This window comes from Henckelia pumila, chromosome 1 (assembly GCF_033568475.1).
Source record: "Henckelia pumila isolate YLH828 chromosome 1, ASM3356847v2, whole genome shotgun sequence".
NCBI classification, from domain to species: domain Eukaryota; kingdom Viridiplantae; phylum Streptophyta; class Magnoliopsida; order Lamiales; family Gesneriaceae; genus Henckelia; species Henckelia pumila.
The window spans coordinates 92,224,681-92,243,149 of record NC_133120.1 but is presented as its reverse complement, the minus strand read 5'-3'; the positions used below and the strand labels follow the sequence as shown (position 1 = coordinate 92,243,149).

At 34.8% G+C, this 18,469-nt stretch overlaps 2 protein-coding genes across 2 annotated transcripts; both read right to left on the bottom strand.

Moving 5' to 3' along the window:
* Positions 1-180: 180 nt before the first annotated feature.
* Positions 181-1,603, bottom strand: LOC140876135 (deoxypodophyllotoxin synthase-like). The gene is made up of 3 exons (XM_073280010.1): positions 1,204-1,603; positions 650-971; positions 181-561 (listed from the first exon to the last, which is right to left on the bottom strand). Exons 1-3 carry the CDS (start codon positions 1,572-1,574, stop codon positions 313-315), a joined length of 942 nt encoding a protein of 313 aa, XP_073136111.1. The 5' UTR covers positions 1,575-1,603; the 3' UTR covers positions 181-312.
* A 14,034-nt stretch (positions 1,604-15,637) lies between these two features.
* LOC140876014 (probable 2-oxoglutarate-dependent dioxygenase AOP1) lies at positions 15,638-17,346 on the bottom strand. Its single transcript, XM_073279855.1, has 3 exons — positions 16,929-17,346; positions 16,498-16,822; positions 15,638-16,111 (listed from the first exon to the last, which is right to left on the bottom strand). The coding sequence occupies exons 1-3, from the start codon at positions 17,309-17,311 to the stop codon at positions 15,860-15,862; spliced, it is 960 nt and encodes a 319-aa protein (XP_073135956.1). The 5' UTR covers positions 17,312-17,346; the 3' UTR covers positions 15,638-15,859.
* Between the last annotated feature and the right edge of the window lie 1,123 nt (positions 17,347-18,469).

Here is an 18,469-nt window from a genome sequence, read left to right as displayed (position 1 = left end):
ATATAGGAGATTCAATTGGACCGTGATTGGTAATAATGAACTTGGATCTAACTCAATTCCAAAAAGCTACCTCAAGGGAAAAAGAGTTAATGTTCTTATTTCCCAAAAACACTATCCGACCATGTCGGATGTGTATTTCAACGGTGACATCTTGTTGTTCTCAAATAATTAAAACATATATAGTTTGAATATTTCTTTTATTATTATATGATTGGGAGAAAACAAGTACGTACAAGCCACAATTTTAGTGAAACATAGTGAAATTTATGCACACACATTAATTAACATGATGAGACACGCAATACGTATAACTCAAATTCCACAGAAATCTGTGAGTATATCCTGGGATCGACGGCCGCGATCGGAAGCGTAAAAGTTGAGCAAATCGACATGAACGAAGGGTTTGTAGTTGAGTGGATGCTGATCATCGACTAGCTCTTGTGGAACTTCAACGAGTTTGCTGAGGAAAGAAAAAAGAGCGATTGTGTTACGAGTAGCCTTTCCATTCTCATCCAGGGTCACTTTATGGTTGGGAGAAAGAACTTTGCCATTGCTCCACGCCTGAATATTAATTCATGAATTACATATATTTATCTAGCTAAAATATTACTTTACAAATTTTTATATAATTTAAAAAAAAAAAAATCACCTGGCAAGCATCTCCAGCCATGACAACGAAGGAAGAAGGCGGAAAGTCGACATGAATCCACTCGCCGTCTCTTGCTTTTACTTCCAACCCGGAGACGTGGTTTTGGTAAAGTATGGTGATGAAGCTCTTGTCTGTGTGTGAGGGAAAGGCCATGGTAGTCTCTCCCGTCTCCGGAGCTCGGTATTTCAAGTACCTAAGGAGATATGTCGTCGATTCGATGTGCGAATCGGCATGTTTCTCCACTCCATAGCTGTCGAATAACATTCTCACCACAATTTTCTCTAGCTCTGCTACTGTCTTGGCGAAGGACATCGAGCTTTCACTAAAAGAAAAGAAACAAAAGAAGTAATTTTATAAGAGAAGTCATGTATGCTTGTCACTATTTCAGTTCTTTATATTTCAACTTTCAGTTTTATTCCGCTGACTTTATTTTTTTGACAATCTTGACGAAAGACATCGAGCTTTCACTAAATTAAAGAAAGAAACAAAAGAAGTAATTTTACATAATTTTCCTTGTACGTGCAAAATTAATCTTTTTTAAAGAAGAAAGATACCAGAAAGAAAGGTTGCCATTAGGCCACATGAGATTTGTGAAAGTTTGAGCTCCTTGTAAAGTGGTGGCGTAATCGATCCCCAGGCCTTCATGGAGGGGTACGATGGGTATCTGCCCCACATAACCATGGTATGGTTTTTCGTTAACATTCAGAACTTTAGTTTCAGTAGGAAGATCAAACAATTCATCAGCTGCTTGGAAGATTGATTTGTCAAGTTGGGGTGATATTTTATCGTACAAGGCTACGAAACAGCCATGGTTTTCAAGGGATTTCTTTATTTCTTTGCATGCAGACGACCAAGAATTTGAGCCTGGCTTCATCTCCTTTGTGAAGTCGACCACTGAGAGCTTTTGTGGGGTTAGGGAACCCATGAATTTTTGGAGTATTTTTGGACTGTTTGGGAGATTAAGTTGGTTTTGAAGACTCGATGGAGGGGCTGTGGGTGGTTTTTATAGTGGGTTTTTCATTTGCTGGGTTCCTGTTTGAGAAACGGTCTTATTGATATTTATCCGTGAGTTAAGTCGATCAGATCTCAAACAGCCTTATTGATATATATTTATTTGTGAGATACGTCGATCAGATCCAATATATAGTGAAATGTAATACTGATATACTTTTGCAATGTTCGGATCGATAGGAGATTTGTCTAGAGTTTTTTTTTTTGGTGCGGTTAATATGTGTGTATTTCGGTAGCGGATGGATGGATGGATCTGAATCTAAATTCTATTTTAGTCACTGTTTTTAGAATTGGACCGGCCGGTTCGACTGGGAACCGGCCGCCGGACCGGTCCGGAACTTCACCAAAAATCGGAAAGCCGGTCCAACAGGTCAGAACCGGTCAAAACCGGTCAAGAATCGGTTGGACAAGTCAATAACCGGAAAACCGGTTCAATCGGTTTCTCGAATTTTTTTTTATTTTTTTTTGAAAATTTAAATTTTTTTATTTTTAAAAATTTAAATTTAATATTTTATATATATATACATGATTTTTTTGGAATTTGTGCTTCATTTAAAAAATTATTTTAATAATTATTGATTTTTTTAAAATTAAATAATTCTTTATTTAAATAATTTAGAACTATAATTGATATTTTGAATATATTTACATATTTATTTAGCGTTCAAACTATAACAAATATATATATTTTTTGTCTATTTATATATATTTTTTAGTTTTTAAAATTCAAAATATATTATTTATTATATTATATTATATAAATGGTTTTTCGGTTCGACCGTTCGGTTAAAACGGTTCGATCGACTTGGACCGTTTTTTCTAAATAGACCTGTTCAATCACCGGTCCGGATATGAAAGCACCGATTTTAATTGTATTTGTGACCGATTAATAATATGTGATATGAAATGGATTTTGAAATGTGCAATAAATTTTATTTGAGTTTGATTTTGATTTTCGTTTTTTAGAATCCAATTTTCGGCGTTCTAAAGATTGACCTTGAATTCGAAGTAGGAAGTAAGAAGTTGAACGGAGCTTGCATTCAACTGAAAGATAATTCAAATTTGATTATCGATTATTTTGCATACGATTTACGTCTTAGCTGACACTAAAATTTGAAGTTTGAGACGAGGTCAACCCAATTTTATATGAATTTTAATTTAAAAAGGATCAAGTTGTTATTAAATGTGTAGGGATTAAAAAATTGAAGAAAAGGGTACAATGACGTGGCAAATAATTTATTTATCCTCATGTCAAAATCGTTAGTGTTTCACCAATTAGATTGTGCTTTTGGGTACGCATGGTAGGTATGAATTTGTGTTGCTATTATCATTAGTTTGAAACATAAATTAAGAAGAATTCAAAAAAAAAACATAAATTAAGAAAATTAAGAAAAATGATAGATATACACTTTGTAGTGTACACCTTGAGTTACATGAATTTACAATTCTTCTCATTAAATGCAAAACTATCAATAATAAAAAATAAATATCTTGTTGGTCAAGAAAAGTTTTGTAATTAATAATGAAAAATATAAACCAAAGTGAACAGTTAGGCGTACATCTAGCATTATTCTAAAATTAAATCTAGAGACAAGAAAATTTATTAACCATTTTAATCTTATTTGATGTACCTTTCATGCACACGAAGGCCATCCCCTTTTTATTCGCATGAACCTTAGAAATACTTCGAAAATAACTCTTCGTATGTGACTAATTAGCCATAAAAAGTTAATTTCTTAACATTGATTATTTATGGCAAATTCTATGCTTGATACATGCAAATTGATTAAATTATAGGAAGAATAATGTTAAAATTACAATAAATATATCGACATAGATATTTATTATAATTATATCCTCAGATTTTGCTATATATATAAAATCTAAGGAGATTTTTATAAATAAAATTTTTGTATTGGATTTTTTGTGTTGTAAGAATTGTTGTACAAATCTCGATGTATCTATAGCATGACTCTTATAGGAATGAGTAAAATATCCATATATATATAGAGAGAGAGTTTTGATCATATGGGCAATCACCATGGGCAACTACGTGAGCAACAACTGACGTGGCAATCACTCATTGGATGTACAAGGTGCCACGTCAACTGTTGCTTACGTAGTTGCCCATGATGGTTGTCCATGTGATCGAAACTCTCTCTCTATATATATATATATACAGAGAGAGAGAGTTTTATTATGTTGCTCAACAACTATGCCCAACTCCGTGCCCACCATATACAATAAGTGAGTTGACCAATACTATAAGTGAGTTGACTTGTACATGGTGGATGTACTTGAGGTGATTATCATGTGATACTAAGGCTGCGTTTAAAGTTAAATCCTTTTAAAAAAATATTAAAGTTAAATCTCTTATACTAAGGTTGCGTTTACTTGAGGTGATTATCATGTGATAAGATTATTAATAATAATTCATCTCATGTTTACTTAAAAATTTACAAAAATTCCTAAACTCAAGGGCCTGTTAATAATTAGATTTGAGCATGATTTTTAATCTTCAATTTCATTAAGGATAAATAATCTATGGCTTGTATAAATGGAAAAAAAATTAGAAAACTCCTACTATACCCTTCTTTCTAATCTTTCCTATTATATGTAAAGGACAAAATTGTGCATTTTTGTTTAATCACAATTCTAATTATCACAATCGTAATCAATCACAGTAAACAAATTGTTATTTATTCATAACACTCTATATCATATCTAATTATTTTAATAATCACTTAATAAATTATATATTTACAATCCTATAAACATAAATAAACGCAGCCTAAGATTACCAACCAACCTATAGTACGCTGGTGAAACTTTTTCATGATTCCAGAAACGTACTTTAACGGTTTAACCAGTCAATTTGATATATATTTTAGGAATTTATTTTCATCATATCTCTTATCTCCTACCGTTTCAATTTAAAAATTGATAATTTTAATCTAAAATATTTTTTCAAAGAAAAAATTTTTTTAATAATTTTTTAAAAAATCACGCACATCACGAGTGATATACCGTGCTAGTGGACTAGTGGTGTATATAGATACACATAATTCGTCACGTAACAGAGATTTGTGATTTTTAATGATGAATTTTGTTAACATGTCGCGCATTAAAGATTTTGGCATTTACTAATTTGACGTATTCGATTTTAATTTATCTAATAAATTAAAGGGATTAAATAAATATAAGAAGGTACAAGTATTTTGAGAGAGGTAAAGCAAATATATTATTTGGTTTTTTTTTTGAAAGAATATATTATTTGGTTTTAAAAGGTATATGATAATTGAGTCTGTCTAAAGCCTTATGTCACAAGATAATAACATAAAATCTATAATTAGTACAATATTTTTATGAAAGCAAACAAGATTTGGATGGACCACAAAATTACTCATTTGTCTTTCAATATAATTTGAAAATGCTAGAATGTGATATAAACGTATACATAAGACCAAATAATAATAAATTGATAACATTTGAGTGTTGATATGAACACCAAATTAATTTCTGTCCGATGATGTTTATGTCTAAGCAAATATAAATAAACATTTGCAATCGATCGTCACATATTCTGTTGGGTTATGAGTAGTGTGCAAAATAAAACTGTTTGGTTTGTATATAGACTGATGTTGCGATGCGAGATGAGACAGACATGAACATGATGTTTTAAGTCGAGACTAGAGTTAGAATCTATCTTTTTAAAACGAATTTGCCCCACACACGGTTCTAACGGAACACGAAAATCATATCTCAAATTACAACGACTTACGTTTTGTAATAAGAACACTCCAAATTAAAAATGATAGTGCACGAAAATCAATGTATTTTCGTATTCCAAACTAAGTAAATTTGTTCCATTCAGACATATGAATCTATCTATATATAGATATCCAATATAGTTGGACGGGATTTTTCGCAGATATAGTTGTGTCCTGCGTGCGTGCCCAATCGGGGCGTTGCAGCTCCCTCACCTTGGACTTGCTTGATGAAAGGGCCCGTATCCTGATTTAATATTTAATGATCAAACAACCAGAATTAATTAATGTAAACAGCGAAAACGAGTTAAAAATTTGCGTTTGGGCCTACAGAAATTTCGGCATGACCTATTCGTAAATAGGACATCCCAAAAACCTGTACAACACAACCAGCAATATATACTCGAAAATAGAGTCACAACTCCAATTTACAAACCTATAGCCGCACTGGCCAGGACTAAACACATGCAGAGCCGGCAAGGCTCGATCACACAAATAACAATTCAAAACAAGGTCCAAAACTATTTATACAGATACACAGGGCATCACCCCGGCAAATATAAAACTCGCTAAACTGATATATATACATATATCTGGGAACTCGACTCCACGTTCGTCTCACTGGGTACCACTAGATGACGCTCCACCAGATGCGTCAAATCCCCCTGGATAACCTGCTATGGAATCACAAACAACCACAACATAAAAAGAAAACAGGGGTCGGACCCCAGTACGACGAACTATAAAAATTACGACAAATATAACTGACATGAATAAAATCAAGTACAATGCAATGAAATGCAATGTAATGCGTGACAGGTATCAATGAAATAAGGGATACCAAAAGGAGTCCAAATAATCGTATCACAATAAACTCAGTGGCCACCCGTGCCAGAAACGCAGCAGACCTCGAATCATCACTGCTAATCCATACACGTAGCATCGGAGGGTGACAGGAGCGACCCGTCCAGCCTCATGCTGTCATCAGGAGTGTCGTACGTAGCATCAGAGGGCGACAGGAGCTACCTGTCCGTGCCTCATGCTATCTCAGGAGTGCACTAAAATAATGTCACTCGCTCCATGATGACTCAATACATCTCAAGAGATCAATATCAATAGTAATCAAAGGAGTCAAAGCTCAACGTGCTATGTAAACTTGTAAATGAGTGAATGCAATCATATAATCCACGTAAGCACATAAAACACATTATCACTCATTACAAAATACTTAATATCATTACATGCCATTATAGGCGTCGTAATATAAACAGCTCATACGTACCTCAACCAACACTTAATTACCACAGAAATATCTCAAGTAATATTTGAATACTCCAATCCTGTGAAAAACCATTTATTTCACATCAATTCCTATTTTCGTTTACAAATCTGATAATTATCGGAACTAAGTCTAAAAATCAAACTAACAGTTCCAAATATTCATATTTCATATTCAGTCATCCTATCCATGTCTAAATCTCGATAAATGACTCTAAAAGTCGAAATATCAACATATTCAGATTCTGAATATTTCCAGAAAATTCCCAAAATTTTTGAATATTATATATATCAATTCTAACACATCAAAACATCTAAAACTTGATTTCAAGACTTCTAAAATTCGAAATTCCCAATAAAATAAATCTGGAAATTCGAAATAATGCTCCAATAATTTCTGAAAAATAGCCAATACCTCCAATCGAGTCCGATATAATACCTACAACCAATAATAAATCAAATATCAATTATCGAAAGTCAATCGAATCAAAATTCCCAAAATTCGAAACCCTAAATACTGAAAATAACCTCAAAGCTTGGAATTAAAGGTCTAACCAACTAACACAACCTACCCCTAAACTCCGGCGACGATCGGCGGTGGCAAACGGCGGCGAATGGCGGCGGCTGGACGGCGGCTGTTGACGTCGGGTTTTTAAAACAGCGACGAAACCTTACGAACTTGGTATCAAAAGAAAGCTCTCGTCGCGAGGATTCCGGAACTATATTTATTTTCGAAAATCGATAACCGACGGAAAAGTTACGGCGATTTGAAGAAATGAAGAAATTTAAAACAAAAGAAACAGAAGGATACGCGAGAGAGAGACGGTGGAAAGAGAAAGATATTATGATATATATATTATATATGTATATATGGATATGTATTAGTTTAATGTGTGTCTTATTTTATTCATTCGGGGTTCAAACTTGACCCGGTTCGAGTTATTTCAACTCCTGTGTGCTCTATAAATCAAATATGCAATTTAATATCGTCTATAAACCGATATTTATAAATACATATTTTTAACACACAAATTAATTAATAGAGTAAAATCGGGTCCTTACATTTCTCCCCCTCTAAAAAGAAGATTTCTTTCTCGAAATTAAACACACATCAAACTTATATACAAAGTGGTTAAACATCTACCACTGATAGTACATAGGAAAATTAGAGTACATGAAATAAGTCATCATATTTTCAAACAAATGAGGCCATTCTTGACGCATTCTAGACTCCAATTCCCATGTGGCTTCTTCTCTCCCATGTCTACTCCATTCCACCATAACTAAAGGAATCGTCTTGTTCCTAAGTTGCTTTTCTTTACGATCAAGAATCTGCACTGGATATTCAACATAGCTAAGGGAACTATCCAACTCCACATCATCAGCCCTCAAGATATGAGAAGGATCTGGTTCATACTTCCATAGCATAGATACGTGAAATACATCATGTATCGCAGACAAACTCTGCGGCAAGTTCAAACGATACGCTAAAATACCAATCTTCTCAACAATCTCGTATGGACCGATATAACGTGGAGCTAATTTCCCTTTACGCCCAAATCTCATAGTACCACGAAATGGTGATACTTTCAAGAAAACAAAATCGCCAACCTGAAATTCTAAAGGTCTACGTCTGTTATTAGCATAGCTGGCTTGACGATCCTGGGCCGCTTTCATTCTTTTCCTGATCAGTTCAACTTTTTCTTTCATCTCTTGAATAAACTCTGGTCCTGACAACTGTCGTTCTCCTACTTCTTCCCAACAGATCGGAGATCTACATTTTCTGCCATACAAGGCTTCAAATGGTGCCATCCCGATAGATACTTGGTAACTGTTATTGTAAGAGAATTCCACCAAAGCTAAAGATTCTTGCCAACCACCACTAAAATCCATCACAACAGCTCGTAATAAATCTTCAAGTGTCTGAATAGTCCTTTCAGATTGACCATATGTCTGTGGATGATAGGCAGTACTCATGGCCAATTTAGAACCCAAAGCTGATTGCAAACTAGACCAAAACTTAGAAGTAAATCTGGGATCACAGTCTGATACTATAGTAACTGGCACACCATGCAATCACACTATCTGATCAATGTACATTTTTGCCATTTTCGTATATGTCCACGTACGATCATATGGAATAAAATGGGCAGATTTAGACAATCTATCCACAATAACCCAAATGGCATCACAACCACAATTAGATCGAGGTAGGTGTGTCACGAAATCCATAGTAATGTGTTCCCAATTCCACTGTGGTACTTCAAGATTAAGTAACATACCACCTGGTCTCATTCTTTCAGCCTTAACTTGTTGACACGTCAAACACTTAGCCACAAAATCAGAAATATCATTCTTCATACCTTCCCACCAGTAATGGGCTTTCAAGATATGATACATCTTTCTAATTCCAGGATGTACACTATGTCGACTACAATGAGCTTCTCGTAGTATATTGTCTTTCAAATCTATCAAATTCGGAACCACAAGTCTACCATTATAACGCAAACATCCATCAGAAGCAACAAAAAATTTCCCTGACTGACCAGCTGGAGTTAATTCTTTCAAATGATGAATATATGGATCAGTCTTTTGTGCTGCTTTGATTTTTGAAATTATTCGTGGTTCAACTTGTATAGATGAAACTATGAAATGATTACCTTTAGCTCGATAAGTCCATCCTGAAGTTCTCAAATGCTCATGAACTTTAGAAATAGTTAACGATGCCAACATCTTAGTATGAACTTTTCTGCTCAAAGCATCTGCAACTTGATTCACGTTTCCTGGCTGGTATTGAATATCACAGTCAAAATCCTTAAGTAATTCCAACCATCGACGTTGTCTCATATTCAAATCAGACTGTGTGAATAAATATTTCAGACTCTTATGATCGGAATAAATCACAAACTGCTCACCGTACAGATAATGACGCCATATTTTCAATGCATGCACAATGGCAGCCAATTCTAAATCATGAACTGGATAACGAGTCTCATGTGGTTTCAATTGACGAGATGCATACGCAATCACGCGTCCATTTTGCATCAAAACACAACCCAGTCCATTCAAAGAAGCATCTGTACAGACAACAAATCCACCTGAGCCTGAAGGTAATGCTAGTACTGGAGCCATAGTCAATTTCTCTTTCAAAGTCTGAAAACTAGCTTCACATTCCTCAGTCCACACAAAACGTCGATCTTTTTGCGTCAATATAGTCATAGGCCTAGCTATTTCAGAAAATCCCTTGATGAAACGCCTATAATATCCAGCCAAACCCAAAAAGCTACGAATTTCAAAGACATTGGTTGGTCGAGACCAATTAAGAACAGCTTCAATTTTACTAGGATCGACAGATACCCCTTGTGCTGATATCACATGTCCTAGAAATAATACTCTGTCCAGCCAAAATTCACACTTCGAAAACTTAGCATATAATTGTGATGTTCTGAGTGTCTGAAGAACTAATGTTAAATGTTCTTTATGCTCCTTCCTTGACTTAGAATAAATCAAAATGTCATCAATGAAAACGATAACAAATCGATCTATAAACTCCCGAAACACACGATTCATTAAATCCATAAAAACCGCTGGAGCATTAGTCAACCCGAAAGGCACAACTAAAAATTCATAATGTCCGTAACGTGTTCAAAATGCTGTCTTGGAAACATCTTCCTCTCGAACTCGAAGTTGATGATATCCGGAACGAAGATCAATTTTAGAATATACAGATGTACCCTGCAACTGATCAAACAAGTCATCAATTCGTGGCAAAGGATACTTATTCTTCACAGTATCCTGATTCAATTGCCGATAATCGATGCACATTCTCATCGTTCCGTCTTTCTTCTTCACAAACAAGACTGGAGCACCCCAAGGTGATACACTTGGTCTAATATAACCTTTTTCCAGCAAATCTTGCAATTGCGTCTTGAGTTCTTTCAATTCTGCTGGAGCTAATCGATATGGAGCTCGGAAAATAGGACTTGTTCCTGGCATTAATTCAATGCTAAGATCTATTTCCCTTTGAGGCGGAAAACCCGGAATCTCATCAGGAAATACATCAGGAAAATCCTTAACGACAGGAATATCTGAAACTTTCAATTTCTCTTCCTTCGTTGTATCTAGAGCATAAATCATAAATCCTTCATTTCCTATCAACAATAATCTAAACATTTCCATTGCCGATACTAATGGAATGCGAGATTGTGAATCACTACCATAAAAATTCCACTTATTGCCATAATACGGTCTAAATCTCACAATGCCATGGAAACAATCAACCGTAGCTCTATAATTCATCAGTGTATCCATACCCAAGATATAGTCAAAATCAGACATAGCTAGTTTGATTAGATTGGTTATCATTATCTTATCCTCAAATCTAATCACACAATTCAAAACTATCTCATTAGACATCAAGAAAACACCAGCAGGAGTAGCAACAGACACAGTATCCAATAACGGGGTAAAAGCAATCTCATGCTCATCAGCAAATGTAACAGATAAAAATGAATGAGATGCTCCTGTGTCTATCAAGATACGTGCAGGATACTCAAAAATATAACAAATACCTGCAATAACTCCCCCAGGTGCATCTTGTGCCTGATCCTGAGTCATAGCATGGACTTGAGCCTGCTGTGGACCTGAAAAACGCTGCTGACTCTAAGGAGATGGATACTTAGGCTGCTGAGTGGACTGTACTGGAACATAAGGCTGTGTAGGAGCAAACTGTGGTACAGGAGCATATGGTCTGAATGATGGTCGTCCAGAAAACTGGCCAAACTGTTGTGGCTGAAATTGCTGTCTTCCAGCATTTGGACATACTCGAGACGAATGTCCAGCCTGCCCACAAGTATAACAAGTTCCTGGAAATCCTGTACAATGTGCACTCAAATGATTACCACCACATCTGTCACAGTACACTCTCCCAGACGATCCAACTGAACTTCCACCACGACTACCACTGGAACTGGAGGAACTAGACTGTGGTTTCTTTTTAAAGGGCTTCCCTCTAGCTTTAAACCAAGGCCTTTTCGCTTGCTGAGAAGATTGCGTAGGCTGATATGAAGGTAAACCCATTGGTATCTGTGAACTGCTTCCAGCTCCTTGAGAAACAGATGCTGGGATTGATTGTGGTTCACCCCTGAGTAGACTTGCTTCAATTTTCTTGGCCTTTTCTACTGCTTTCATATAAGTAGATGGAGTTCCAGTAGTCACCAAAGTATGGATCGTTCGTGTAAGCCCCTTCAGAAAATGTGAAAGCTTTGACCGATCATTCTTTGCAACATGTGGGACATAAGGCAAAAGAGTAGAAAATTGAGAAGCATATTCAGCAACAGATTTATTGCCTTGCACCAACAGATTAAATTCATCTTTTTTAGCAGAATAGTACGATGGTGGTGCATATTCTTGTGCAAACTGCTTACAAAATACTTCCCATGTGATCTTTTCACCAGAATCAGAAAGTGTTTATGCTGTCGTTTCCCACCACAGTTGCGCTCGGTCTTTCAGCTGAAAAGGAACTAACTTCAGTCGAATGTCATCAGGATATTCTAATCCATTAAACATATTGTTGAGACTTTTCAACCAACTAGCAACTTTCTCACTTCCTTCATTGTCAAAGAACTTTTGCGGACGCAACTCCTGAAATTGAGAAATTATTAATCGTATTCCTCCCATTTTCTCAGTCAATTGGGCTACTGGATCAGCCTCAGCCTGAATCGCTTTTCCTTTGTCAGGATTTACCCGTGGTTGTTGTTCCACCTCTAATTCCACATCTTTCGGAGGCTGAACAGCTGGTCGACCACGTCTTCCCCTGACAATATCATCAAGATTTCTAACATTTTCCGCTGCATACTCTTCTACAACTTCCTTCCCTTTTCTACCTCTTCCTCCTGGTGCCATTCTACAAGACACAAGGATTTAAATACAAGCAGAAATAACGTAACGAACAGAAAACTATGATAGGAACTCAGAGTTCTAATAGAATTCATAAACTAATTTTAAAGCAAAGAACTACTGGTTATAACAAATACGTTCAAAAATAAACACCACAAGTAAGTCACGTAAGAACAAGTAGTCACACACATACGCAATCATTTTGTTAGTGTCTAAACTCGAGTGTCCTAGACTCTAGTTCGAGCATATCCCAGTATACGCTCTGATACCAAATGAAAGGGCCCGTGTCCTGATTTAATATTTAATGATCAAACAACCAGGATTAATTAATGTAAACAGCGAAAACGAGTTAAAAATTTGCGTTTGGGCCTACAGAAATTTCGGCATGACCTATTCGTAAATAGGACATCCCAAAAACCTGTACAACACAACCAGCAATATATACTCGAAAATAGAGTCACAACTCCAATTTACAAACCTATAGCCGCACTGGCCAGGACTAAACACATGCAGAGCCGGTAAGGCTCGATCACACAAATAACAATTCAAAACAAGGTCCAAAACTATTTATACAGATACACAGGGCATCACCCCGGCAAATATAAAACTCGCTAAACTGATATATATACATATATCTGGGAACTCGACTCCACGCTCGTCTCACTGGGTACCACTAGATGACGCTCCACCAGATGCGTCAAATCCCCCTGGATAACCTGCTATGGAATCACAAACAACCACAGCATAAAAAGAAAACAGGGGTCAAACCCCAGTACGACGAACTATAAAAATTACGACAAATATAACTGACATGAATAAAATCAAGTACAATGCAATGAAATGCAATGTAATGCGTGACATGTATCAATGAAATAAGGGATACCAAAAGGAGTCCAAATAATCGTATCACAATAAACTCAGTGGCCACCCGTGCCAGGAACGCAGCAGACCTCGAATCATCACTGCTAATCCATACACGTAGCATCGGAGGGTGACAGGAGCGACCCGTCCAGCCTCATGCTGTCATCAGGAGGGTCATACGTAGCATCAGAGGGCGACAGGAGCTACCTGTCCGTGCCTCATGCTATCTCAGGAGTGCACTAAAACAATGTCACTCGCTCCATGATGACTCAATACATCTCAAGAGATCAATATCAATAGTAATCAAAGAACGTGCTATGTAAACTTGTAAATGAGTGAATGCAATCATATAATCCACGTAAGCACATAAAACACATTATCACTCATTACAAAATACTTAATATCATTACATGCCATTATAGGCGTCGTAATATAAACAGTTCATACGTACCTCAACCAACACTTAATTACCACAGAAATATCTCAAGTAATATTCGAATACTCCAATCCTGTGAAAAACCATTTATTTCACATCAATTCCTATTTTCGTTTACAAATCTGACAATTATCAGAACTAAGTTTAAAAATCAAACTAACAGTTCCAAATATTCATATTTCATATTCAGTCATCCTATCCATGTCTAAATCTCGATAAATGACTCTAAAAGTCGAAATATCAACATATTCAGATTCTGAATATTTCCAGAAAATTCCCAAAATTTTTGAATATTATATATATCAATTCTAACACATAAAAACATCTAAAACTTGATTTCAAGACTTCTAAAATTCGAAATTCCCAATAAAATAAATCTGGAAATTCGAAATAATGCTCCAATAATTTCTGAAAAATAGCCAATACCTCCAATCGAGTCCGATATAATACCTACAACCAATAATAAATCAAATATCAATTATCGAAAGTCAATCGAATCAAAATTCCCAAAATTCAAAACCCTAACTACTGAAAATAACCTCAAAACTTGGAATTAAAGGTCTAACCAACTAACACAACCTACCCCTAAACTCCGGCGACGATCGGCGGTGGCAAACGGCGGCGAATGGCGGCGGCTGGACGGCGGCTGTTGACGTCGGGTTTTTAAAACAGCGACGAAACCTTACGAACTTGGTATCAAAAGAAAGCTCTCGTCGCGAGGATTCCGGAACTATATTTATTTTCGAAAATCGATAACCGACGGAAAAGTTACGGCGATTTGAAGGAATGAAGAAATTTAAAACAAAAGAAACAGAAGGATACGCGAGAGAGAGACGGTGGAAAGAGAAAGATATTATGATATATATATTATATATGTATATATGGATATGTATTAGTTTAATGTGTGTCTTATTTTATTCATTCGGGGTTCAAACTTGACCCGGTTCGAGTTATTTCAACTCCTGTGTGCTCTATAAATCAAATATGCAATTTAATATCGTCTATAAACCGATATTTATAAATACATATTTTTAACACACAAATTAATTAATAGAGTAAAATCGGGTCCTTACACTTGAACTTAAATAATTAAATTAATCAATATACATCACAACATTATATTTGTAAGAATAGAAAGTATAAAACTTTTCATGTAGGACAAGTCTCATTTCATTACAACACAACAATTGAGCATTGAACACCAATATTAAATATTTAATTTCTCATTCACTCAAAATGGGTTTTGAGCAAATTAATATACCAAAATTATGTACTTAAAACGTAAATTACAATTATCAATTCAATTTCCAGTTTTATCGGACGAGTCATGCTCGATTATTTTTCGAATCTTAACGGGCCTCAAAATGTGTTGTTCTAACATATCCGACATGATGCATCTTGTATTTAACTAAATTAGAAATAGATATTATACGAAATATCAAACCAAATTAAAATGAAAAAAAAAAATCAAGATACGTAATTAAAAATGAAAAAAAAAACAATTTAGCCTAATTTTTTTTTTAAAAAAAAACGTCAGGCTTAGCTTGCCCTCGCTTAGGTGAAGCAAGCGCAGCCCAATATTTTTGCTGCAATGAAATAATTATTTTATTATATTAAAATCTTCATTATAAAAGGACAAAAAAAGAAATTACTTAAAAATATCAAAACAATTACTAGCTATAAACTCTTCTCACTTTATTAAATAGGAAGAGATAAGAATAATAGAGGGAAAACAAGTACAACAATTAACAAATTTATTAAACATATTGGTGAAATTGATGCAAACACAAGATACATTTAATTATCCAACCACTCACAAATTTAAAAGAAGCATTAATCTTAATTAATAGTCCACTTACGCATGAGGTTCGAAGTTTTTATGTTTTAATTAAGAAACGGAAGCGATTATAAACATAATATATAAGACACACATGCAATAAATAAATATATATATATAATTCAAACTCCGCAGAAATCTGTGAGTATATCCTGGGATTGACGGCCACGATCGGTCTTGAAAAAGGTAATCAAATCGGCATGAACGAAGGGTTTGTATTTGAGGGGATGCTCATCATCATCGACTAGCTCTTTTGGAGCTTCCACTGGTTTGCTTTGGAATGAAAATAGTGCGATTGTGTAACGAGTTGCTTTCCCATTCTCATCCAGGGTCACTTTATGGCTGGCAGAATGAACTCTGTCATTGCTCCAGGCCTGCCGCAAATATTTCATTCAATTATTAAATATATAATTGGGAAAATTGCAAATTTAGTTTGCCATTTTTGCGATTTTGGTCCTCTAAATTTTCACATTTCAGTTTTAGTCCTACATGTTATGATTTTTCGCAATTTCGGTCTTTTTTATTAAAAAATGTTTACGTGTCACTTTACACGTCAGCTCCACATCAGCACTGAATTGGTGCCACGTCAGCGTCACGTCGGAAAAAGGATTAAAATTGCAAAAAAAAAAATAAAGATAGCGGACTAAAACTAAAATCTGAAAATATAAAGGACTGAAATCGCAAAGTAACAAACACAAAGAATCAAAAAAGCAATTTTTCCTATATAATATTGTTATAAAACTTGCATCATCATGATCACCTGGCAAGCATCTCCAGCCATGACAACGAAGGATGAAGGCGGAAAGTCGACATGAATCCACTCGCGGTCTCTTGTTTTTACTTCCAACCCGGAGACGTCGTTTTGGTAAAGTATGGAGATGAAGCTCTTGTCTGTGTGTGAGGGCATGCCCATGTTACTCTCTCCCGTCTCCGGAGCTCGATATTTCAAGTACCTAAGGAGATATGTCGTCGAGTCGATGTGCGAATCGACATGTTTCTCCAGTAGTCCATAGCTGTCGAATAGCATTCTCACCACAATTTGCTCTAGCTCTGCTACTGTCTTGGCGAAGGACAACGAGGTTTCACTAAAATAAATTAAAAGAAGTAATAATTTTACATAATTTTCCTTGTACGTGCAAAATAAATATTATTTTATTATATTCTTCTTTAATTAAAGAAGAATATATATACCAGAAAGAATGGTTGCCGCCATTAGGCCACATGCGATTTGTGAAAGTTTGAGCTCCTTGTAAAGTGGTGGCATAATCGATCCCCAGGCCTTCGTGGAGGGGTATTACGGTGGACTGCCCCACATAACCATGATATGATTTTTCATTACGATTCAAAAGTTTTGTTTGAATAGGAAGATCAAACAATTCATCAGCTGATTGGAAGATTGATTTGTGAAGTTGGGGTGAGATTTTATTGTACAATGCTACGAAACAGCCATGGTTTTCAAGGGATTTCTTTACTTGATTGCATGTAGAAGACCAAGAATTTGAGCCTGGCTTCATCTCCAGCTTGGTGAAGTCTACAACTGGGAGCTGCTTTTCATTTGGGGTTAGGGAACCCATGGATTATTTTTAGTGTGCGTGTTTTTTATTATAAGTTTGTTTTGAAGACTACGATATGTGCATGCATTTGTGCATGGTTTTTATATATAGTGTTTAATTTGTTTTAGTAGGGGATGGATGGATGGATGGATCCAAACTCTACTATTAAGGGAGTGTTTGCAATTACTAAAAAAAAGTTATTGTTAGCTTTTGGCTTAAAAAAATCTTTTTGTGTATTTCTTAAACCTAGATTATGTGTTTGCTTATACTTAACTTAATTGAAATCCAAAAGCTAGTCATGTGGTGATTATGATTCTCCAAAAATGATTCTAATAAGAAGATCATTGTTAAAATCACTCTAATCACTTATTTATCAAACACTACCCAACTTTGATTTTTAGATTTTCACATTTGTTTCCAAACACTGCCAACTTTTGATTTTTCTTAACTTTTTTATAATCTATAAATTAATCACTTTTACAAAAGTACAATCTATTGCAAACACTTCCTAAGTTATTTGTGACCGATTTATTCTTGACGCATCGTTCACGTGGAAATTAAAAAAAGTATTATTTTTATACAGACTCTATTTTTTAGCCGTTAGCTGGGTTTTTTTTTTTTTTTTTTAAATTCGGTCAAATTTTTTTTATTTATCAAAATGATTATCATTTGATGTTTGTTTATTTATGAAAATGTCAATCACTTTTGTAAAATTAATGTATCTATTGCGTTTTATCATTGGATAAGCTATATTTTTTTAGTTTTAAAATTTTTTATTTTTTTTTTGTTTTCGTTAAAAAAATAGTATGATCACGCGTTGTGTACCCACTAAAATGCACTGAAATACTAATTATTTATAATCTATGATTTGACATGAAGATTTAAATTTAAGAAGAAAACGACCCGACAACAACAAACACATGTACGCCAAAAATATATTTGTATTTTTTTTAAAACAAATATATGTAAATTTTAAAATGATTAAGTACTTATTAAATTTGTAGGGATTGAAAAAAAAATTGAAGAAAAAGGTACAATGACGTGGCAAATAATTGATTTATCATTATGTTGAGATTGTGAGTATGTCACGAATATATTGCGTTTTTGGCTAGGCATCATATATATGATTTTTTTTATATATAAAAATATATATATGAAATGAATAATTATTTCTTGATA